Source organism: Aphelocoma coerulescens, chromosome 7 (assembly GCF_041296385.1).
Source record: "Aphelocoma coerulescens isolate FSJ_1873_10779 chromosome 7, UR_Acoe_1.0, whole genome shotgun sequence".
Classification (NCBI taxonomy): Eukaryota; Metazoa; Chordata; class Aves; order Passeriformes; family Corvidae; genus Aphelocoma; species Aphelocoma coerulescens.
The window spans coordinates 1,778,635-1,803,713 of NC_091021.1; the positions used below are offsets into that span (position 1 = coordinate 1,778,635).

General features: G+C 46.1%; 1 protein-coding gene across 10 annotated transcripts in view; it reads left to right on the forward strand.

Annotated features, from left to right (window-relative positions):
* The window catches only part of AGAP1 (ArfGAP with GTPase domain, ankyrin repeat and PH domain 1), a 309,586-nt gene that overhangs the window by 257,069 nt on the left and 27,438 nt on the right, over nucleotides 1-25,079 (forward strand). For 7 of the 10 annotated variants that reach the window (XM_069021702.1, XM_069021703.1, XM_069021694.1 and 4 more), the window contains 4 exons: nucleotides 2,528-2,605; nucleotides 11,106-11,260; nucleotides 13,160-13,250; nucleotides 18,655-18,877. In XM_069021702.1, the coding sequence (XP_068877803.1) occupies nucleotides 2,528-2,605; nucleotides 11,106-11,260; nucleotides 13,160-13,250; nucleotides 18,655-18,877 (547 nt within the window). The remainder of the gene's footprint in view (nucleotides 1-2,527; nucleotides 2,606-11,105; nucleotides 11,261-13,159; nucleotides 13,251-18,654; nucleotides 18,878-25,079) is intronic. The other 3 variants (XM_069021705.1, XM_069021708.1, XM_069021697.1) reach the window with 1 other exon arrangement.

Genomic DNA, 25,079 nt, shown 5'->3' on the forward strand with positions numbered 1-25,079 from the left:
CTGCTTTAAAGATCTTTGTTATTAGGGAGTTTTGCTGTTAGATAATGAAATATTTCTTACAGCATTTTATTGGGAACCAGTTGGGGTTGGTTTGATTAAGTGTATATGTGATATGAAAAATAGATTAGATAGTAGAGATATGGGTATAGAGATAGGGATGTAGATATAGATAATGGGTATAGAGATAGGGATATAGATATAGATATAGATATAGATATAGATATAGATATAGATATAGATATAGATATAGATATCTCTGGAGCTGGCAACAAGAGCTTTTGTTGCATTAACTTTGGGACCAGCAAGTGAAGCCAGCCCAGACAAACTGAATATCCTGGGAAATTAGTCAAAGACAAAGCAGGCAAACGATGACCTGCAGTGCCTATTCCAGCCTGGTTGTAGGTAACAGCAGTGTGTGACTCCAGAGGCAGGCAGGGTGGGGTGGCTCTGCTGGGCCCTGGTACATCAATCACCCTGCCAAGGCTTTGCTTGGCAGTGTCCAGACCCTTATTGAATCCTCAAAGGCAGGAGAGCACCTGGAGGAGGCTGGTGGGAGCCTAATCGATGCCAAAGGACACACGTGGATGTATCAGGACCTCGGCATCTCTGTCAAAGAAGTCCATTTGTTTAAAGGGAAGGGAGAGGCCTGACAGTTAACACATTAAAATGGATTATTTCATCAATAGGTTAATAGAAAAGCAGGCTGCAGGTTCACTCCTGCTCGCACAAACGTGCCATTAGGGTGTGAAAAATGGGAAAGGCACTGGGAAAGGGTCTCTGTGCACTGGAGACCATCTTCCCTTGCAGAGGGGTGCCAAACCTCGATTTTGCCTATTTATATGTAAATGTTTCAGAGGAAAAACAAGTTTTCTGCCAGGCAATTGTGCCTCTCTAGTGCAGAGACTTCTTAACCAGGTCTTGAAATGAAAGGGGTTTTTTCAGCTTGAAGGATGCACCCAATGAAAATACTTTTAGATTTGATGATGTCACTCAGAATCCAGTCCTCCTTTTCAGCGTGGAGCATTAAAGCCTGCAGATGGCTTTATTAAAATCATACCTAGCTTAACAGTCAGGGGGGGTTCAGGCAGGGCTCTTCCAGCTTTAATTCTTCGGCTGAAAATGGAGCTTTTTGTTAAAGCCTGCAATGACTTCACGTCACTGTTCCTTTTGGCTGGAAGCAGCTGTTTGGTGTGAGTTCTGTGGGGCACTACAGAAGTTCCCTCATAAATATTGAAAGAAATCTTTGAAATTATTGTGTCCCGGTGCTGGCTGTGTTGTGGGGTGTTGATGTCGTCCTGAAGAGTGAGGGACGAGCTGTGGTGGGAGGGAGAAGGCTCTGAGGTCCCTTAGAAGACTTCTAAGATTGTCTCCAACCATCAACTCAGCACCACCACGCTCACCACTGAGCCCTGTCCCACATCCACGTGCCATTTCCACGCTCCCAGACATGGTAATTCCCCCGGTTCCCTGGTGCTCCAGTCGCTGTCAGGTGTCCTGGTGTACTCGGATGTTTCATCAGCTGACGAAAGCCAGCCTAAAGAAAGTGTTTGAAAGATTCTAAAGAAGGTGAAGATGTGCTCTCCCCTAATGAGCCCGGGAACAGAGTGCTTTTGAGCCATATTTTCTGCTAATTGTGAAGCAGCACCTCAGAGGATCTCAAAGTTTGGGTCAGTTCTAACGAAATGAGGGTGTTGCTATTCTGTGTAAAGAACTGACTTTTTTTTTTTTTCCCCCCTTTTCCAATAAACACTTTGATTTTGCAGTGGCAGGGGGGGGGAATTTTGGAGCAGCCTGGTCTGGTGGAAGGTGTCCTTGCCCATGGCAGGGGGTGGAATAAGATGGGCTTTAAGGTCCCTTCTAACCCAAACCATTCTGGGATTTTACAATTCTACTTCCTCAGTGCTACAAAGAACATCTGTTGGTACGAGGATTTAAGGTCGTTACATCATCACCTCAGTTTCTAAAGGTGGTGATGTAAAAAGGAGGTTTAAGGGTGAACTCCAGGCACCAAGTGTTCCCCACAGGCTTCTGGAGGAAAAGGAGCTCTTGTCTGGCTGTGTTTTGTCATGAATTAAATCGCATTTTACAGTAGCTGTTTCGTCCAGTCCTGTACCTTTTGCACAAATACTTCCTGCCTTTTTTTTTATTATTATTATTATATTTTTTTTTTATTTCTGCTGGTCTGTTTTTGTCTGTTCCAATAGCAGATCCATTTAATCTTGTCAAACCGTGTCATGTTGTGGTGACTGAAGGAAAAAAACCTCTGAACACGAGGTTTTCCACATCGGCCGTGGATTGCAGGGGCTCAGTGGTCCTGTGTGCATTTTCTGTGTGTAGCTCTTCACGTGTGAACAGGCTCGTGCTTGTATTTTACTTCACGTGCTTTTTGATGTTTCTTTTCTCCCCTTTTTCATTAAAAAAAAAAACAAACCAACCAACCAATTTTTTTTTCTTCCTCCCCCTTTCTTTTTTCTTTATTTTTATTCTCTTTTTTTTTTTCTCTTCCCCTCCTGCTCTCTGGACGCAGCCAAACGCAAAGCTTGGAAACTAAACCGTGTTGGTAGCCTGCGAAATATTTACAGCAGCAGCAGCACCAACACTGAAGGTAACAAACCCACCTGTCCCAGACAACACCTCCTCTCTCTCTCCCCCCCCCTTTTTTTAACCCACTTCTCCAAAATTTCGCCCTCCTCGCTTCTCTCCCTTTCCCCCTGGAAATGAGATTTGCCCCAAGCATGCGTGTTTGTTTCCACCCCGTGTTTGCAGAGTCATTCCACTTGGTCTTTTCATCTTTCTGTTTGTGCCTTTTATTTTGCCATTCATGTTCCTTTCAGCTTACTTAAATTTTGACCTTTCCCTCTAGTCGTGGAGTGGTGATGTTTAAATTACTTCAGGAACCCATTTTCTCCATTTTTTTTTTTTTTTTTTTTTTTTTAAGAGATACATATATATTTTCCCTTTCTCCATGTGGGCACTCAATGTAATATTTCCCAAGTTATTACGGTTTTTAAAAGTGTTAGTATCAGGTGTAATGATCTGTAGCCAAATACAATAGTGTGCCGTGACATTTAAGTAACAATCTTAATTTGTTTTGTGCAAGCCTTCTCCATAATGCTCTTTGCAGCTCTAATCCAGAGGCGAGACAGTGCCGGGTCATTTGCATGTGCTACTCTTGCTTGTAAATTCTGGATATTGTTGTATTTCTAAAGGTCACCCGGTGCCAAAGTTCACAAATTGACTTACATTGCCTTTCCCTCCCCCCCCCCCCCACCCAAGACAGCCGTCATGCCTTTTGTATAACAGCACATGGAATTTTATGTATTTATTTCCCCCCCCACACCTCCCCTCTCCACCTTCATTTGAACAACACAATTATAAACTTTTTCTGCTGTTGTTTTTTAATATATATATATATATATATATATATATTTTTATTATTATTACTACAAATGTCAAAGGTCAGAATGACTCCGAAACCAAGCAAGGAGGAGGATGGGGGTGGAAAAAAAAAACCTCCACCACCTCCAGCAGCACGGAAGAGGGATGGTGTAAGGAATAGGGAATGCAAAATAGGTCACAACTCAGTAATCTCGCTACGAGGGAGGGGGATTTTTTTTTTTTCTCTTCACTTAAGTGCGAACCAAATGGGTCAAGTAATCGCGAGCGCATGCCCTAACACTAATTGACTTATTTTGGAATGATTATAACTGTAATATTTTTCTTAATGTCACTGTTTTCTGGGCTGTTGATTTTAGTGATTGCCAAGCAGTGGCATTAAATCTCTTGTAAATTTTAAATTGCATGCTATTTCTGTAAACAAGTCCCTCTGTTCACATCCTGATCATTAACCTTTGGTGATTTATATCACCGTCCTTTTTTTTGCACAATTACAGCCCAGGCTGCTGGCGGGGGCCTGGCTCTCCCTGCCAAACAAAGTGTGCACAGGAAACAAAAGTGGGGTTTTATTCCAGCTTGTTAATGCAGCTTTTTTTTTTTTTTTTTTTTTGGAAGTGTAATTTTATTTCATTTCTCAGCCTCAGTGTAAAATTAATGCCTTTCAGAGCTGCTAAACCAGCTGGTTTGATCCTTTTGTTGTCTTTTCAAATATGAAGTGCAAAATACAAAAAGACAGAGAGTGACTGTGAGATATTCATAAGTTTTGGGGTTGTCTTTTTGCACAAAGACACTTTAGTAACTTTTTAATTTTCTATTTGCTGTTTATGCCTCCCAGCCCAATTTTTCCTCTGATCAGGTATGTTTGTTGGTACAGGTTTAGTGCTCGAGAAGCTTGTGATTTTATACCTACCTGTTAACAAATTGCAGCAGGGGAGCAAATATATGGAATTCCCTTGTGTTTCACAGATCAGCATTTTTTTAGGGCCTGTCAAATTTGAGGAATCTTTGATCTTTCTGCTCAAACTAAGTACTGAGGGCACCTTGGTATGGGAACATGGTCCTGCTGGCCATGGCCCAAAAAGTTTTGAGACACAGCATCAAGATGAAATTCTAAAATCAGGCAAATATATCATTTTTTGGATGTTTTATCCCCCCCCCCTCCAAAGGCAGAAGGTTCAATGCTCTCCGTAGCTTTGAGCTGGTACCTTTGTGAGCCTTTGTGTGAGAGCTGCAGTGGTGAGACACGCAAATGGGGAGTTAATGAGCATTGTAAGTATTAAAAACCACATGTTTAGATAATTATGCCTTCAAAAAAGAGAACGATGATGGGAAATGACGGTCCAGAATAACAAATGTGCTTTGGTCCTTGGCACATGCTTGCTCAGTTGCACTTACACCTATTTACACACCACAAACATTTCTGTCAGGTTCAGCCCCGCCCTGAAAAGCTCTCCAGTCATTTTTATTAAATTAAATTAAATTAAATTAAATTTAAAAACCCCCCTCCTGTTGGTTTTAGGTGTTCTGTGCATGCTCCCAGGCGGGCAGAGCTCAGCTGGAGCTGCAGGAAGGTGCAGCCCAGGTGCTGCAGTTGTGCTGTGGGTGGGTGATGGTCCCCAGGGTGGGGGGGACTCTGTGCTTGAGTGTCCCCATCAGAGGGGCTGCTCTGTCCTGGCTGTTTGACAGCAAAAATAATGTGGGATTTTCGCCAGGTGTGAGATCCCAGCTGAAGGACTCGGCCTTCTGAGGGTGTTACAGAATCATTGAGGTTGGAAAAACTCTCCCAGGCCATCAAGTCCAAGCTGTGCCCGATGCCCACCCTGTCACCCAGCCCAGAGCACTGAGTGCCACCTCCAGGCCTGCCTTGGACACCTCCAGGGATGGAGACTCCCCTACAATGCCTGAGCACCCTTTCCATGCAGAAGTTCCTCCTGATGTCCACCCTGCCCCTCCCCTGGGACAGCTTGAGGCTGTTTCCTTTTGTCCTGTCCCTGTTCCCTGGGAGCAGAGCCTGACCCCCACCTTGCCACAAAATTGCAGAGTTGTCTCCTCCATCAGTTCTGTCTCATTACAAGAAACCTTGCTTTGATTGATTTTAGAGTTTGCCTAAACTCTTTCATTTTCAGATTTTGGGGCTTTTCCACAGGGAGCCACTGACAAATGAGGAAGTCCCACATGTTCCCCCTATTGCAGGCAGCCAGGCTTTAAGCCATCCTTTGGTTCTTTAGGGGGGAAAAATACGTAGTAGCAGTGAGATATGCTTAAAACAAACCCCACCCTGGTTTTAAGAGTCACTTGTACCTGTTATCATAGCAGTGTTATTAAAACACACTCTTCTTTCTCCTATACCAGCAGATTTAAGGCCTGGTCGGATGGGGCTTGGAGCAGCCTGGGATAGTGGAAGGTATCCCATGGCAGGGGGTGGGACTGGATGATCTTTAAGATCCCTTCCAACCCAAACCATTCTGTGATTTTATGATTTTGCAGCACAGCAGGATTATATTTAAGGAATTAAATGCCTGTGCTCTGCATGCTTAAAGATAACTAAATCCTGATTTTTCCCCTCCTCACGGTTGCATGTGAGATTTTAAACAGTGCTGGGCTGGATTTGCTGGGCATTGAGGGAAAACTTTTTGGTTTGGATACTCAAGAAGCCCCAAGCTACCTCTGGTTTCAAGGTGATGCTGTTGCTGCCATGGTGCTGTGCCCGTGCAGGAAGTTACACCCTGTGTGTCTAAACTGAATTTTTAGAAAATGTTTCAACTTGTGTTGTCTTGGCACCCAAATAAAACATCAACTCCATGTGGCAGAGGGGTTCAGTGCCTTCAGCTTTCTACCACCACTCAGATAAATGGGATATAAAACTCTTCCAGTGGAACACAGCCTTTACCAAGAGCTGTGGGCAAGCGATAGCAGAGCTCCGTTGTCCTGATAGGGTTGATTTTCAGAACTAATTAGATTTAGACACTGGGTTTGGAAAGGGGAGAGAAGTATTAGCATAGCCATGCCCAGTGGGACGTGGCACAAATATTTCCTTAATTGAGGCTGCTAATAAACATCCTCATCTGCCGAGTGACGGGGGTGGTTCACACCGAGCAGCGAAAGGTGACGAGACCTAACGTTGTGTGGGACGTAAATAACACGTTGTAAACAAATTGTGTGTTGTCAACATCTCCTGTCGCTTCCCAGGGCACCCCAGCAGCTCTCCCTTCTCCTCCTTTGGAAAGGATGAAGGGTTATGGTGCTTGAGCAGAAGAGATTTTCAGGAGAGGGAGGAGGAGGCAATGAAAAAGGAGCTTAAATAGGTCTCGGTGTTACTTGAGGCAGGCTTGGCTGGGATTCAGGCTGTAACCTCAGCTCTTGAAGGTGCTTCAGGAGCGTTTGAAACGCGCCCTCGAGGGTGTTTTTGGTGCTGCACTTGACTCCTTATTTCTGGGAAGTGTTTCCTGTGTGAGTGGCACCACCCACCAGGTGTGCATGATGAGTTACTGTTAATTAGCAGCAGCACCAGCATCCTCTGCTATCAGACAAATACAGATGCACAGCCTGCTTGGCTTGGGAGCCAGAAGATCCAGTCTTATTCCTGGTTCTGGTAAAATATTCATGAATGCCTGTGAGAAATGCCTTAATATTTATATTTGTTTAAAAGCCATCTTTTAGGATGGGTGGGATTTCTGCATGGCAAGAAGGAGCCCTTGCCTCCCACTGACTTTCCGTGCTGAAAAGTTGGACCAGGTGATCCTTGAGGTCCCTTCCAACCTGATCTTTTAGGATTTTATGACTTTGAACTGTGCCCATCACTGGTGCAAAGTGTCCCTGGTTATTTATGCAGTTCTTAATATTGGGAGTAAAATAGGTGAGGAGTGGAAATTGGGACCGAGCTGATTTGTGCACATTATTTCAAACCACTCTGAGGGATACCAAGGGGTGTGACTGCTTCTGGACATGTGTTTTCCCTACATTTCAGTGGACTGAACTGAGTTCTCTGGAACAAGTTATGGCCTAATTGTATCCTGTGGTAATTTTCAGGCTGGTTTTCTAAAGCAGATCTCAGTCCCACATCACAAACACGTTGGGTAGGGGAAGGCAGTGAGGCCATGCCTGAATGTTTGTTTTTTCTTCCCCAACCCATTGCTCCTCAGGGACACCTTCCACTGTCCCAGGCTGCTCCAGCCCCAATGTCCAGCCTGGCCTTGGACACTGCCAGGGATCCAGGGGCAGCCACAGCTTCCCTGGGCACCCTAAAATTCACTGATTCCATGCCTGCTTCCACTAAAAGAAAAAGTCTCTTGTGCTTTGCCTTCCATATCATCACAATCTCACAGTTTGGGCTCATTTCCCATCCCAGCCACCCCTTCCCTCTTAAAAAAAAAAAAAAAAATAAAAGAAAAAAGGCAAAACAAACAACAACATTTTTAGACATCTCCTGTTGATAATAACTTCCAAATGGAAGTCGCTGGCAGCTGGTTCTTCACACTTTAACCCTTCCTCTGCTGCCTCTCCAGGAAATAATTGATGACTGATTGGCCCATTAACCTTTTTTTCTTAAAAAAAAAAAAGTTTGACAGCCTGGACTTGTGTAATGAGGAGGGATTCCTGGTGAAATCAGGCTGATGGCTGAGTTGCTTGCCCCTGAGGATGCAAAATTAGCCCCATGGGACCTCGTCTGCATAGAAACTGGACACAATTAGTGTAATATCCGGTGTTATTAATGTAGTTTGGAGTAATTGGGCAGGTTGATTTCGACAGGTTGATGGTGCTAAAATACTATTATAGTGGACCTTTCCATGAATAACTGTTAAACATGGAAAACTGTTTAATAAAATTTTGTGATTGGGCTCACAGGGATTTAAATAGCACAACCTATAATTTGACTGAAGAGTGAAAGTGAACAATTTCATCCTCCTGCCTGGATTTTCCTGTTCCCGTTTTTGCTGTGCTTAAGGACGTACAGGAATGGGTTTGTTCCTTGTCTTCTGAAGGAATTGCCCTGGGGGGTGACATGGAGCAGGCACTGCTGCTTTGTTTCACAGCTGAGCTTGGGGCAAAAAAAGTCTTGGTGTGTTTAAGCAGAAAAAATTAGGGAAGATGATGTCTTCAACCAGCACAGCTTTTTGGGGACTACATCTGAAGCTTCAGTGGATATAGAATCATGGAATTATTAAAGTTGGAAAAGACCTCCAAGATCATCGAGTCCAGCAGTTAATCCAGCGCTGCCACGTTCCCCACTAACCCACGTCCTCAAGTGCCACATCCACATGGCTTTGAATTCCCTCCAGGGATGGGCACTCCACCACTCCCTGGGCAGCCCCTTCCAATGCCTGACCACCCTTTCCATGCAGAAATTCCCACTGATGTCCACCCTGCCCCTCCCCTGGCCCAGCCTGAGGCCGTTCCCTCTCCTCCTGTCCCTGTTCCCTGGCAGCAGAGCCCGATTTCCCCCCCGGCTGCCCCCTCCTGTCAGGGACTTGTGCAGAGCCACAAGGTCCCCCCTGAGCCTCCTTTGCTCCAGGCTGAGCCTCTTTCCCAGCTCCCTCAGCCTCTCCTGGGGCTCCAGACCCTTCCCCAGCTCGGTTTTCTTCTTTGGACCTCAAAATGTCCTTCCAGCCCAGCCTGAAAACGTGCTGTAGCTCTCCTGGACTCATTTCTCCTGGGCAAACCAGCTCCATGTGTGTGTGATCAGCATTATTAAAGAGGAGATCAGAGGGTTCAGTGGTGCTGCAGAGACCTTACCAGTGTTGTCCTACAGTGCACAGGGCTGAATGTAACTTCATTTATTGTGGAGTAGTTCCTCTTAGATTTTCCTCATAAACCCCTGAAAGCTCTGCTTGATAAACGAGGCTTTTTCCATGATTTATTCATGGCATTTTGGGTAATGCCTCTACCTGTTTGTTTGGAACACGGTGTTGCTAAAATGGAACAGTTGTAGCTGTGCTGTTGCATCGTTCATCTTTGACCCGAGGGAATGCCATGGAGCTGTGTCAGGGGAGTTTGGGTTGGGTATCAGGGAAAGGTTCTTCCCCCAGAGGCTGCTGGGCACTGCCCAGGCTCCCCAGGGAATGATCACATTCCTAAGGCTGCCACAGCTCCAGGAGCCTTTGAACAGTGCTGCCAGGGATGTACAGGGTGGGACTGGTGGAGGGCCAGTGGTTGGACTCCATGATTCCTGTGGGCCCCCTTCCACCTCTGGATATTCCATGATTTCTTCTCCCACTTAGCCCATGCACTGTTTTTCAGTAAAACTGCTGCCTCAGCTGCCTTCCTGCACCTGAAAATAACCTTCAGCTCCGTGTTTATCCCCACCTCAAGGTGCCAAGTCACCTCCTGATATTTTTGAGGCATCCTTACAGCACTGGCCTTGCTGACATGGAGCTTCTCCAAGAAAACCCCTTGTTCCACAGCTTGGGAGCACAACTGCCAGTGGGCAGCAGTGCTGTCTTTAAATCCGGTGCTGGATTTGTCCCTGCTCTCTGCATGTTTATGGATGATGAGGGAACACAGCAGTGTCATGGCTCTGAATATATAATAAGTCATTATGGGACAAAATGCTCTTTCTGAAGCTCATTATGGCTGATGTTCACCAGAATTTTGTGCTCTATTATTCTTTTTCTTTCATGCTCCGTGCCATCCCTTCCCAATTGCACTTTCTCTGTTTCAGCTTCCTTGATTTTTTTAATTTGGCATTGGTGTCCCATGTGTAGGTGGGCTGTGTGTCCATTTATTTCAGTTCTGCTGGTATTTCCATGTGCTGCTCCTCTGGCCTGAATACTTGTCCTTATCCTCCAGTAGCCCTCAGGATATTTCACTGACCCTCTCTCCTGGCTTCTCAGATCATTTTCTCATCTCCCATGTCGGACGTGGATGTTGAATAGGTTAAACTGATTTTAATCCTGTATTATAGCCCAGTAATTATTATTATTATTATTATTATTATTATTATTATTATTATCATCCCAGTATTCATGCTGCAGAGGAGAAAATGTACACATCTGCTTTAATATATCTGTGCTTGTAAAAACTGCTTGAAAGAAGAGGGTAAATTGTTACACTTTCTGTATTGTCAGCTCTTTATGGTCCATTCATCTTTTATTTTGTGGCACCCTTTGATTTTTACATTATGTAGCTTTTAGCTGCTCAGGTTTAAATCTAAATGATGCTTGCTGGCCATTTTATGTTTGATTAAGGTACAGACTCGATTCCAAACTCACAAACACAGGGACTGAGCATTTACCCAAACCAGTGCTTTGTCTGGATAGCATTTAGAGAGAAAAAGCAGTGGATCCTGGTTGTTTCCTGCTGCACTGTGCAGGGCAGGATCCAGCCTCAAACCTCATGTTCAGACCTGCATTTACAGGATTTGCACAATCCCAGAATTGTTTGGGTTGGAAGGGACCTTCAAGATTATCCAATTCCACCCCCTGCCATGGGCAGGGACAGCTTCCACTGTCCCAGGTTGCTCCAAACCCCATCCAACCTGGCCTTGGACACTCCCAGGGATCCAGGGGCAGCCACAGCTGCTCTGGGCACCCTGTGCCAGGGCCTCCCCACCCTCACAGGGAAGAATTTTTCCCTAATATTCCATCTAAATCTACCCTCCTTCAGCTTAAACCCGTCATGTAGCAGAAGTTCTCATCAACCAAGGTTGTTTCAGCTACTTTTCACTATCCTTAATCTTTTCTTCCAATTTCTCTTTGTTTTTTTTTTTCCAGAACAAGAAGAAAACTTCGAGTTTATCATCGTCTCTCTCACGGGCCAGACTTGGCACTTCGAAGCAACCACCTACGAAGAGAGGGACGCCTGGGTCCAAGCCATAGAGAGCCAGATCCTGGCCAGTTTACAGTCCTGTGAGAGCAGCAAGAACAAGGTATGGTGCACAGGGCAATACTGACAATTAGCCATGGGTTAGCTCATCGTTAAGATGACAGCAAATTCTGAATTTCAAGCCCGTACTCCTCGAGGTGTGGGGGGGTGTGTGTGTTACCCCCACAGCTGAGCAGGCTTGGAGCTTTCTGAGGGGAGAACACGGCCTAGGAGGAGCAGCTTTCCCCCCCTTGGAGTGCTTTCCTTTGATGACAGAAGGAATTTGCTCGCCCTTCCTATCAAAATAAGTGTTTAAAGTCTGAGATGCCTTCAGCCAATGCTCGTTTTTGGGAGAACTTCTGCGTCTTGAGTGCAGCACTTCACAGGAGAGAGCAAGGTGTTCTGTGGTGATTGAGGGAGAAGAATGGCCACTAGTTGTCCAGAACTGTAGATCCCATAATATTACCCATCTAACAGTTGTCTTTCATGATTTTATATGGCAAGGAAGAGACTTCTAGTTTTAAATGAATGCCCGCTTTCGTTGCCGTGAGGTGCCAGGGTAGATCAAACACCACTAATTACCATCATCATACTGCAATTTACTTCCCATTTGGTGTTAAAAAATGGGTTTATTTCCAGGATATATTCCTGAGGTGGAGGAAAATCCCAGTTTACATGTTTCTTGCTCTGCATGGGTTCACACATCCTGATGGGTGTGTGTTATCAGAGCACAGAAGGGGAAGTTTGTGCATGAGCACCTACATAAAAATATCAATGCAGAGGGATAAAGTGATGCCTTAAGAGGCCTCCTAGACACAGAGACTAGACAGGAGTAAGGGAATAAAAGAGGTATTTATTTGAAAGGCCTTCAAAGGTACCCCCTGGGGGCCAGAGGCTACTGCCAAGAGGGACCCCAAGATGGACAACAGGTCACGAGTTCTTCACACTTTTATAGGTTTGGTTCATTTGCATATCAGGGTTAATTCTCCAATTAAAGCTTCAGTTAATGATGTCATTTCCCCAAGCTTGCCCCCCCCTTTAGAGGCTTTTTGGTTTATACTTTGGGCCTAGGATAGTCTGGGTGTCCTTGGAGAGCAGGCCTGGAGAGGCTTTGTTACGTCTGCCTGGCATGAGAGAGCAGAAGTGAACAGGCTACAAGGAACTTCAGAGTTACACACCAGGCAGTACAGGATGTGAAAAATGGAAAAGTTAAAACCTAAGGCATCATTTCGCTCCCTCTGACTCTTCCAGAGTGGCTGGGCAAGGGCTTAGGGAGGTTTTTCACTCCAGGTTCCCAAAGCATGTTAGAAGAACTGGCTGGAACAGCAAAGGGCAGCTGGTTGGACAGGTGTCCCATGGAAGTTGTGTCTCCACGTGGATATCCACAAGTCCTGCTTAAATCCCTTCTCCATCCCTTGGTGCAGGCAACAGTTTGCTCTTCAGGGAGCCCTCAAGGCAGTTTAGGGTAGAGCTGAAGTGCTGGTGCATCAGGAGAGTCTCCCCGAGCAGAGGTCATGGGCAGGTCACCATGGAGAGCATTTAAATGGGAGCCACCGGGTGAAACCTGACCTTTGCATGATAAAAAGGTTCCAGCCACTTTTGCAAAGCGTCCCTTAGTCTTCATTAGCACAAGCAGACACGTCGATAAAAGAAATTGATCTTGCAAAATGATATTCTTATTTCATTTATCTCAAGAAGCAAACCTGCAGTGTGGCTGCTGCTCTTGGGGAGAGCAGGGTTCATCCTCAAGCTTGATTCCCCTCTGTTAGAATCCGGGCTGGAGACCCCACAAGTCTTGGGGAGGGTCTTCCTTGAGAGGCAAATCAAGACTTGAGGTTCCTTGACCGTATTTGTTTGACCTTGGTCTGAGCTTTGGGCTTTGCTGTTCATTCAGCTGACAGTTGTGTCATTTAGGTTTTTTGGGTTCTTCCTCGTGGCTCATTCGTGTCTTTAAATCCCCCAGTCCCGCCTGACGAGTCAGAACGAGGCCATGGCCCTGCAGTCCATCAGGAACATCAGAGGCAATTCCCACTGCGTGGACTGTGAGGCTCAGAGTAAGTACAGCCACCTGACTTCGGCTCTGACCTCTTCTCCTTGGCCAGGGCTTGGGGGAACACCCAGCTCTGGCCTCCCTGGTGTTACATCCTCTGTTGCTGGCACATTTCTGCTCCATTAAGGAGTTTGCTTAACCAAATCTTAATTTATGCTCAGTATCTGCCACATCAAGTGCATCCTCATTTTTTCCCCTCGTTGTTTCACGTTGAATGTCAGCATTTCTGTGCTGAAGGAAAGAAGTTTGCTGTTTGACATCAGTTCCTTCCATTTCCCGCCTGTTTTGCGAGGTGAGGGCACACGTGCCATGGTAATGTTTTCAAAGAAGTAGAGCTTCATTGCTGGTTTTTCCTTTGGGTTTTTTAGGCTTGCTTGGCAAAAGAAACCAAAGTCATTGCTCATTATATCTGGATGCTAGAAAACTGATTTTGGATTTTTTTTTTTTTCCTTCCCCTTTGTGTTTCTTTCCCTTTTTTTTTATTTTTTTATTTTTTATATTTTTTAAAACATATACTTAGTGTTCAGAAGAGTGTTCTCGGGAATACTTTGAGCTGTGCTTCACCTCACTAACCCCGACTGAGGCCATTATTCTGGCGCTCTTTAGTTCCAGGGGTTTGCAACAAAGCCACAAAAAGGAAGTTCTCTTGCTCTAAAGCAATTAGTTGGAGGAGCTGAAGGACCGAGAACTTGTGCATTTTTATTTCTTTGATATTTGGAAGTCAGAACTTTCCTTGCGATTTTTGCACATGCTTAAAATGGAAAAAAATATTCACTTCGTTTTCTTCAGGTGTGATTTTTACTTTTGAAGATTGGCCACTTAGGATTTTGACTCCTGGTCTAAGCCATTCTGACACCCCAGGGTAAAAAGAACATCTGTACACAAGTGCAGGTGCTTTTGCACCCTCAGTTTGGTCTCTGTGTTCCTCTCCATGTGATTCAGCACATGCTAAACACGGGAAGAGGTTGGTTTGGGTGGTATTTTAGCACCTGGAGCCCAAAGCGAGTCTTATTTGTTAGTGTGTTTTCATAGTGACCTGGCAGTCATTGAGATTTCCCCCAGAGCTTTGATGTGGCTCAGGAGAAAGGCAGATGGGGTGGTGTGCTGTGTGTGAGGAGGAGGGGCTCTGGGAGTGACCTGCATGGATATTCAGCTCATTTGAAGTGCTCACTGCTGCCTCTGAGCAGCCCATGGTGGGAGTGGTGCCAAGTCCTGCTCTGCTCTGTGTGCAGCTGTGGGTGGCATTTTCCCAGCCTTGCTAACTAGATATATATAAATTTATAAAATACACAAATACATATTATACTTTCATAAATATATATGTATTTATGGGAGGTTATATTCTATATCTATAAGGTGCAATCCCTTCAGTGCAGACAACTTCCACACCCAGCGTCCCTCTGATCCACCTCAGCTCTACCCAGACTCCACACTATCCCCAAGGCTTGTGTTTCTCTCCCCAGCCATGCACATATCCCAGGATTTATGCAGCCAGGCGAGGTGTTTAATCAGGAAAATGGTTGTGCAAGAAAGCAGCACTTTTTTGGGCGGTTTTTTTTTCTTTTTTGGGTTTTTTCCACCCCCCCCCAACCAATCTGGTTTTCAGCCAGATTGTTCATGGGTCAAGCTGGCCCCTTGTGTGTGGTGCCAGCAGCAGGGATGTGCCAGGAGCATGTTGCTGGGAGAGGGCAGAGTGGGACAGCCCACTTTGGCAACACTCTGTCGTGTAGCTTTTGCAGGGGGATGATTTTGGAATCTCAGCTGGACTTGTTTGTGTTCTCCAGAGATGATTTATGCCCTCTTTGACTCCTCTCGCTGTTTGACCTTTGTGATTTTAAGGCCACTGTCATTCCTTTGGAAAAACCTGAGATATTTCCAAAGCAATGGATCTTAAAATGTAAACACACACACACGAGGTGAACCTCAGCCTGCTGCTTTTTCTGCAGGGCTTTGCTTTATTCCCTTGCCTCCCTTCCTGCCTTGCCTGGGCAGGTCCTTACCCCCAGAGCACTTAACATCACAAACCCCAGCACCCCGTAGAGCTCTCACGTCGTTTGCATCTCCAGAGAGGCAGATGTTTGGGAGCACAGGAGTACGAGATGTTGCCATCCCTCAGCTCTGTTCAAGAGCCATCGATCTTCCACTTCAGAAGTCTCGTTCTTCCTCTTTCTGGAGCTCTTTGCCTTTTGAGCACTTGGAGCAGCACTTTGTTTCACGGGGGAATTCTGCCTTGTTGGATGTTAACCCAGCAGCTGTGGGCTGCCAGCATCCCGGCCTTTTGGCAGCTTCCAACTGAAGTTGTTCAGTATTCTCCTTTTAACATTCCCATCCCAGAGCAAGAGATGAGGCAAAGTGCTCCTTAGGAGCTGGAGTTTGTGCCCAAGATCTGATTTTGTGTTTCAGAAGGAAACTCGAGTTGCCTTTTCCCAAAGCAGCGGAGTCCCGGGGCTGATTTTGTCTGGAGAGGCCACCCAAGGTGATCCAATTGCATAGGCAAACCCAGCTGAATTCCCGGATTTTGGCTCTACCAGAGGATAAATATGAGTCACCTCTTCCAAGATATCCAGAGACCATGGAAAAGCAGGTCTTTGCTGTTGCAGAAGAAAACAGAGGGAGGGTTTTAAAACATGGATTCTCATCATGAGTTTTCTAATCCAGGAGTCTGATCACTTAACCCTGGTGTATTTTGTATTTGAGAACCAAACACTGAGGTAATAATTTGGGCAATCTTGTCCTACCCATCACAAATTCAATTTTTCATGCAGAATAGAGTAAAAACCCTCTCAAAGAATAAGAAAGTTGCAAACTTTTCTCTCTCTTCTGCTGCAGCTTGAGATGCCTTCACCCCTGCCTCTTCTTTCCCTGGCTCTTCTGCTCCTCCTTCCAGCAGTTCCCTCTGCTCAGCCCAGGGATATCTTACACCTGCTGACCTCAGGAGGGTTTAGCCTTTCATCAGCCTCCTCAGATCCAAAGGGATGAAGGAGACAGTGGGGAGGGGTTATTCTCCGAGGAGAGTTCTCATCTCCAAATGGTGAAGCTGATTGAGGTGCAAGTCAGAGTGGGGAAGAGGTTTTCAGGGAAGGAGTGAGCCAGGCATTTTTGAGAATATGGACAGCTGAAAAGTGTGATCTGGATAGATTCAGTGGTGCTAAAAAGCTCATTTTTTGTTTGACCAGTTTTAAGTAAAGCACCTTTAGCTGCACTGAGTGGGCTTTTTCTTCCTTTTACCATCAAACCTTGATATCCATGCCTGCCACGTGCCTTGTGAGCGTCCTGCAGTTCAGAATTGCTCTCACCATCAGCAGGAAAAGGGGGCTGGGTTTGTATTATCTCCTTAAAAGGAAAACAAAACCCAACCTTGAATAGTTACAGCTTTCTAACCACGTGTGGTACGAATTGGTGATAATAATTTTCATTTCTATAACGAGTTCAGCCCTTGCCTTCCCTCGTTTGCCACCTTCCCACTCAGCTGCGTGCTGTCAGATTGTTGAGATTGACAATAATATCCTGGTAAAATTCCATGGAACTTCCTGGTTGTTGTTTTGGGGGACTCTTTCAGTGCTGGCAACTGGAAGGACCCTTCCAACCCAAACAATTCTGTGATGCTCTGAAGAGGGTGAATGTTTAAAGAATTTATTCAGTGCCAGATGCACTACATGTAGACTTCAAGTAGAGAGGTGTTTGGGAGGGAGGTCATGTCTTTAACACCAGTTCTGTCAGAATAATTGGAATAATGTAAGTTGGTATTTCATTCTCTTGCTTCATTGTGAGTTCATGCCTCTTAGAACTCATTGCACTTTGGATTTTTGTGAGGATAACCCTGGCCTTTGCAGGTCAGGGGTTTCATTCCGAGTCACAGTTTGCAAATTTCAAATTATTACTTGCTGTGTTTCAAGTTTATACCAACAAATTGCTGTTTTGCTGTGTTTCAGATACACCACTGGCAAAACAACAGTGGAGGTTGTATAATAATAATAATAATAATAATAATAATAATAATAATAATAATAATAATAATAATAATAATAATCTGAAGAATTGTGGAATTAAAGGAGTTTGTTGTAGTTGTTGTACCAAAAGCTTGGAAAGCATGGCAGGAGTTTTGTCTCACCTTGTTTTTTTGGAGGTCTGAAATGCTGTATATGTATAATGTAGGTGTTACACTGGGTGTGATATAAGAATATGTACGGACAGGAACTTCTAAACAACAGCTGTGGTTTTCTGCTCAAGTGGAATAAGATGGGGGATTTTTGTTCTGGGGGACATTTTTAGATTTCTAAGGATTGACTGAAAAATGTCAGTCAGTGCCTTCAGTGAAACGTGGGGCTTCACCATTAATATTGTCAGCTTTCCTCTCCTATTTTTTGTCCAAACGTGGCATGGCAAAGAACTAGGAAATGTTTTGTTTCCACATATTTTTTCCACATATTTTTTTTCCCACAGCTTTTCAGATGTGGGTTACAAGACAAGTCTTTGGATGAAATTTTCCACAACAGAAGGAAACACTGGAAATTCATTTTCTGTCAACTCCAAATTTTATTTAGACAGGAGTAAGAATTGCCTGCCCTCCTAATTAATCCCCGTTTTCCTGCTTGGCATTTGGGGTAGTTCTTTGGGATGCACAGACTAAGGCATGAAGAAAAGATCTGACAGCAGGGGGGGAGAAAAAAACCAACAACAATTCCTCTCATGTGTCTTCAGTTGCATTTGTTAAGGTGAATGTTTGTTGGAGAGAGGGCAGTCCATACAAATCGAGATTTAAATTACACAGGAGCGTGGCAAAAGAGTTCTGAACCACGCTGGGAAATGGAATTCCTCATCTTGTGTCAGGTTTGCCCCAGTTCTTACCCTTTGTGGGGTTGTTTTGGGTGGGTGGAATCCTCCTGGCTCGTGCCCTGGAACTGAGGCTGTTCCAGGTGGGACAGTTCCATCTTGGTGTTTATCCCTCTGATTCTGGAGATGGAAGAAGAGTCAGATGTAAGAGCCACACGTAGCTGGTGGTGTAAGGTGGCTGTTGAGGGAGTAGATGTAGTTAGCAGGAGATCATTGTTTCTGGTCTCTGTATTTTTTTCTCCCTTTCAAGCGGCTGCGAGCAGCTCTGGATTCCCAAGGAGGGGCCTTCTCCACTGCATCATCCTTTACCCATCACTGTGGTTACATTTCCTTGGTTTCTCCTTTCCCCTCTGATTCATAGGGGTTTTTTGGCTGGAGGTGGGGTGATACACCTTCTGAGACACCACCTTTGATTTTTTTTTACCCCTGAGGATATCTCCATTGACCCTGGGAGACCTCCCAGCTGCGCTTTAGGACAAGACACCCCCAGAGCCAAAACCTTCAAGCACAACCACCAGCAGGAAAGTTCCCTTGGGTGTTGCCTTGTCCTAATTGCTGTGTCCCTTGTCCTGCAGACCCCGACTGGGCCAGCCTGAACCTGGGAGCCCTCATCTGCATCGAATGCTCAGGGATCCACCGCAACCTCGGCACGCACCTGTCCCGGGTGCGCTCGCTGGACCTGGACGATTGGCCCATAGAGCTCATCAAGGTGATGTCAGCCATTGGCAACGAGCTGGCCAACAGTGTGTGGGAGGAGAACAGCCAAGGCCACGTGAAGCCTTCCTCAGACTCCACCAGGTGCGTCTGCTCACTCTGTCTGTGACAGTGCCGCTTTTAACTCCTCCCTCTCGCCGTGCCTTGTGGGAAAATCATTATTTATATCCTCTCTGCATGCCCAGGAAGAACATGTGTCAAAGTGGGGGGGGGCAAAAGTTGAGTGACCTCGTTACTTTCTGGCTCTTGTGAAGGTTTCCTCAGCAGCTCTGCAGTTTTTCTGTTCAGTGGGAGATGGAAACCTCCCGCCTGCTTCTTCCTCCATCTAAATTATCCTGTCATGTGCTCCTTTGTCTCGGTGGGCCACAAAGTTCCTGCCTCTTGGACTAACAGTTTGTCATTAATAATGTTCCTTCAGAGGTTCAGGCTCGCTTGGGAATTGGTACCTGGCTGTCAGGTCTTTGGTTCTGCTCGGGGATGTTCAAAGTCCCGCTCGCCGTGGGCTTGATTACTTTTTGTGTGTGTGATTTATGTGAAACCATGAGCTGCTGGGGGGGGGGGGGGTGTTTCCTTTGAGAACAGCATTCTGCCTGCCTCTCATAGCTCCACACAGTGAAAATCTTCCTGTGATGTGCTGTCCTACCTAAAACTAAGGGGGTTTTTTATGCTTAATTAATCTGATCCGTGTCAAAGACAGACGTTTTGAGAATACTTTTTCCAGTTAGGGATCAGGTGGAAAGATCACTACACCTGGGCCACCTCCTGCAGTGGAGGGGTGGGTTTGTGCTGTTGTGTGTAATAAAGTCAACTGTTTCTCCTTGCATTATTTCGTTAGCCCTGAAAAATGAATTTGTGGTGCCACCTTTGGTTCATCTTCGAGAATGAAGCCACGACATTAATCAGGCTACTTAGATGAATGGCTGTGCATTTAAAAGTGCTCAGGGAGACCCAAAGAAAGGTTTTCTTCAGGCAGAAATGGGATGTCTGCTCTGTGTGTTTGTATTATTAGACAGGCAGCACGATGATTTCATCAGGCAGATTGAAATGAGCTCTCTGTCATCAGTATTGCTTTAATCCAGAGATTTTCTGTTCTTGCACCTCACAAATCTATGTTGCTGCTTACTGCTGAGGTGAGATGGAGCAATACCTCAGTCCTAAACACCTGAGAGGAAAAGGCTTGTACTCAAATGGAATTCTATTTTAAAAAAGAAAAATCACATTATTCTAGTAGTCAGATAATAAACACCATGAAAAATCTAAAATCCACATGACTGTGATGAAAAGAGCACCATCCATTTCAATTAAATCATTCATTTGGGATTGAATTTTTACTTCTAGAAAATCAACTTTGTTCTCTTAGTATTTCATGCTCAGGGCTTATTTTAATTCTTCCCCTCTGTTTCAATGCATCTTCATGGTTATCTTCAGCTGATTCTGATTGTCACTGATACCACTGCACTTTTCTTTCCTGCGCTGCAACATTTTTGGACAAAAGGATTCATTTTATAAATAGGATTTTCTAGCTCTGTGTCCAGGTTCACGCTTACCTGATCGAAGAGGTGCTAGAAAAAGTAGAATTAGGATGATGTGAAAATTTTCCCACAAAGCAATTGCAATCTTGCTTTGCTGCTCCCATTCCTCTGCTGTTTGCAGCAGGGACTGAAATGTGATTTTTCACATAAATACCAGAAAGTTCTGCTTTTCCAAAGTGTGTGCCTCCTTTTGTGCTTCACTTTGGTATCTGCCAGCATCACAATCCTTCTGTCCAAGATGTGGTGAGAAAATAGATTCAAGTTCTTCAGGTAGAGGCTCTGCTTTCCACGTTCTCACTGCTGTTTGGAGTTTTGCATGAGGAATTCTATTGGATGAAACTAAACTGGACCTGAAAGGAGGGTTAAACAAACCTCCCTTTTGTTGTTGTTGAGGGACTGAAGGGGGAAGAGGCAACTCCCAGAGAGCTGGAGAGGAGCTTTGGACAAGGGCATGGAGTGCCAGGACAAGGGGAATGGCTTCCCACTGCCAGAGGGCAGGGATAGATGGGATATTGGGAAGGAATCCTTCCCTGGGAGGGAGGTGAGGCCCTGGCACAGGGTGCCCAGAGCAGCTGTGGCTGCCCCTGGATCCCTGGCAGTGTTCCAGGCCAGGTTGGATGGGGCTTGGAGCAGCCTGGGACAGTGGAAGGTGTCCCTGCTTGTGGTGGAACTGGATGGGCTTTAAGGTCTCTTCCAACCCAAACAATTCTGGGAATCTGATTCTGTGATGGGACCGTAATAGACGCTTTTAGAGGGGATCAGGTGGGTTTCGCCTCTTCATGTTGTGTCTCTCTACTGGAGATGAAGCCATCAGTGGAGGCCCAGAGATTTCTAGGGACACAAAAAAACCCAGGTATGAGCTGCTCCACTAATACTGAATTGTTGGGCTGGGAGGCTCAAGGAGTGTTCACAGGCTGGGCTAAAAGGAACCTGAAAGTCTTGATGGGGCTTTCAAAGCAGTCCCTTCACCTTGGGAGAGGTTGGCACTGATCACTGTGTGGTTGCAGTGGCATCCCGTGTGTTTCTGTGGAGTAGAGGGAAGGGTGGAGGGATCCATGGAGATGCTGTTTTGCATGAGGAATTGCCAAAAGGCTGCTCTAGGTCGTGGCATAATTAAGGAGTCTTACCCAGGAAAATGTCACCAGTATTTCTGAGAACAGAGCTGTGCCAGGCTGTGAGTACAGCTTCCATTCAGTAATTTTGCACACTCAAAAACAAGTTATTACCAAATTCAAGACCTTATCATGTCCTGCAGCTACCTCCTGAGGGACAACTCCCATCTCTGCTCTCTGTGGCCAGGAGCAGGACCCAGGGAGCGGCTGGAGCTGTGCCAGGGCAGGGTTAGGTTGGATCTCAGGGAAAGGCTCTGCCCCCAGAGGGTGCTGGGCACTGCCCAGGCTCCCCAGGGAATGGGCACGGCCCCGAGGCTGCCAGAGCCCAAGGAACATTTGAACAAGGCTCTCAGGGATGCCCAGGCTGGGAGTGGTGGGGGGTCTGTGCAGGGCCAGGAGCTGGACTCTGTGATCCCTGTGGGATCCCTTCCAGCTCAGGATGTTCTGTGATTAAACCACATTAAATACTTCTGTCCATTTCTAGTCCGCTCCAATGCACTTCAAACTCCTCATCCAAGCAAATCATGGGGAAACATAAACCTGGACACTTATCTGGAAGGCCATAAAGGTTCTAAGATCGGAGGGTGTGTAAAATTCAAAGCCTGGCAGCTTTTTAGCAAAGGGCATTGTCCTTCCTGCATTGATCAGGGATATATTGCCCAGGTATATCCTCTCTTATTAACACATTCCAGGTCATGTCAAGCAGCCTGGTCTACTGGAAGGTGTCCCATGGCATGGGGTGGAATGAGGATGGGCTTTAAGGCCCCTTCCAACCCAAACCATCCTGGGACGCTTCAGGCAGATCTCCAGGTCATTCCGTGCCCCTGTAAATCAAAAGCAACACTCAGGACGGCCTCTGGCACTGAGCTGGAAGGTTTTGGGAGCACAGGTGTGGTGGGATCCCCAAGGAAGCAGCACAAGGCAAGGCTGAGGGTGTTGCTGTGATTTCAGGGAGGAAGGAGGAATAAACACCAGCTCCGGTGAGCGCAAGAAGTTGGGGAAGCGGCGGAAAACCCAAGCACAGGCAAACACTTGAGTGGAAAGGGAACAGGGACCAGCTGGCCCTGAGCTGTGGTGTCCGTGGGTCCCTGATTAGGTCAGCTCTGGAAAGCTGGTAATTGGTTCCAGCAATTACCAGCAGCCCCGAGAACGCCGCTCAAACTTCGGGAGGCCTGTGACAAATTGAAGCTGACTGCTGGTGAAGGAGTATCGACTTCCCATTCCTAAACAGGGGGATCATTAGTCAAGAAAAGCATCTTTTAATTACTCGCAGGAAGGAAAAAAAAGAAGAGGGGAAAAAAGGAAAAAGATCTTTCGGTATGGATCCTGCAACAACCGCCAGGTTTTTGTTCCAAGTGTATTCAATATTAAATTTATTGTCCTGGAGGGGAGGGGGCGGCCGGGGGGAGCTTGCCTACAGTCCCTCCTTGGGTAATGCGGGTTTAATTTGGAGTGAGAAGTCAAATTAGAGTAAATCAATGTTGCGACAATTAACTGGGGCTGGGGATGGGATCAGGATTTTCCCTCTAATTGCTATTGATACTGTTTAAGCACGCTCTCACAACGCTGCTTTGGAGTGCTGCGGCCCTGGAGGAGCCCTGTGGGGCTGAGCTGCTCCATGGAGGAATGTTGGGGATGTGGGGAAGCCAGCTTGGGAATTCTTTGCCTTTTGCACTGGTTTGTCCATCCCCTACCAGACAATGAGCTTTTTTCTGCACACACCTCACACGTTTTGCTTTGTCCTCACGCCCACGTGGCTTCTGGTTTGCAGACTTGTTTGCCACCGTCGACTTCCCAAGGTGGTGTTGGCCTTTTCCAAAGGAGACAAGCTACCCCATCCCTCTGCCCACTCCAGGAGATGGTTATCTGCTCCCTCACCCACTTTCCCTGAGCTGCCAAGGTCTCTATCCCTGTCTCCCTGGGAGTGCTGGGATGGATGTGCCACCTCCACTGGCTGGAGGTTGCAGGCCAAGCTGAGGGAAGGCAGGGTCATATCCAGGCACCATCCCAGCCACGATATTTGTTCTGCTACTCCAGCCATGCCAAATATCTGCATTAGCCACAGACAGACAGGGCTCCACCATTTCAGCATCCTTTTGAGAACATTCCTGATCACGTGGAATGTCCAACTCCATTAAAACTGGTTTTGAAGTGAGGGATGAGTGGGTTGCAGAAGCTCAGGCACAGCTTTAAGCTCTTTTACTGGGGCTTGGAGAGTGAGCAGCAGTTGTGCTCAGGTCTGTGTGCTCAGCAGTCTCCCTGTTCCTTCTGGCTACCAGAGGTTACAGGAAAATCCAACACTGGCTGAGTGGCCTCGAGCTGGGAGCCAGCAGTGGGAACTGACTCTCACCTTTTGAGGGAACACCCAGTTGGATCCTTGCTCTCTAATGAACTCAATTTAATGGTGTCAGGGACAACATGATGCAGCTCCACTGGAGTGAGCTGAGTTTTACAGTCCTGCACCAAAGCCTGGCTTGTGCTGTTCCGAGGAGAGCGGCCGTGACGCCGAGCTGGTCACTGGGGAGTGACTCGGATGAAAAATATTACACCATGCCTTCCATGAAAATATTCATCCATGCCTCCTTCTCTCTGTAAAAATAATTAATCCTTCATCACAGATAAAAGGCGAGCCCAGGGAAGCAGAGTACTTCAGATCCCGCTCTTGCATGCTGGATCTGCTGGGGCTGCTGTGTTCCACGTCTCCCTCATGCCTTGCTCCTTTTGGCCATCAGTTTGCTGTTGTGGTGCTGCTGGTGCCGGATTGCTGGCACAAGGAGCAGCGTTAGGAATGGGGCCTGGGGGAGCACGGGTACCTCTCTAGCCACCATGATCAGCTCCGGTTCCGTAGCGGATCTTGGCCTGATGAGGTCAGTGTTTTGTGCCTTTTCAGTGCTCCTCCACGCCTGACACCTTTCCCATTCCAGGGCTGGGGGAAGGGGGTTTTGAAAAATAAATGAAAAAAAAAAAAAAGGAAAGAAAGAAAGAAAAAAAAATTTTTATTGTGAAGGGCTGACCAGAACCCATCTGCAGTTGGGTGGCATCTGCTCCCCACATGTCACTTCCCTCATTAACAAGCAATTGAATTAATTAAATGCTACTCAGAACACGCATAACAAGCTACCGGCAGTGTCCAAATTAGCACTGATAATCAAGGATGATTTCCTTTATTATCCTGCTAAGTGGTGTGCAGGCTCTGATCTCCCTGTCTGCCCTCATCTATTTACATACCCCCAGCTTCTGCCTTTAGAAGCTGAGGTTATCTTACCTAGTTAATTTGCCACGATCACCAAGCATGGCGGATTGATATTCCTGCCTCTGCTGAAGCAAACCCCCTCCTTTCTCCCCCTTTTCCTTCCTCCCCAAGCCTGGTCCTTTGTATCTCAAGCTCACTGATAAATTAAAAGCCACCCCTGTGGTCTCTCAAGTGAGTAATAGAGGCAGAAATTTCATTTTGCAACTGGCTGATTTAATGATCCAAAGGGTAATTAATGGCCTGATTATCTTAATGTTAAATATGTCCGGCAGCAATTACTGTGACCTCCCGCTTGTCAAGGTCCAGGCTATGCTCTTCTTTCAATTAAGTTCTCTGGGGCTTAATGGTATGAATAAACTCCTCTGATTCTATCATTCCGGACTCTGAGA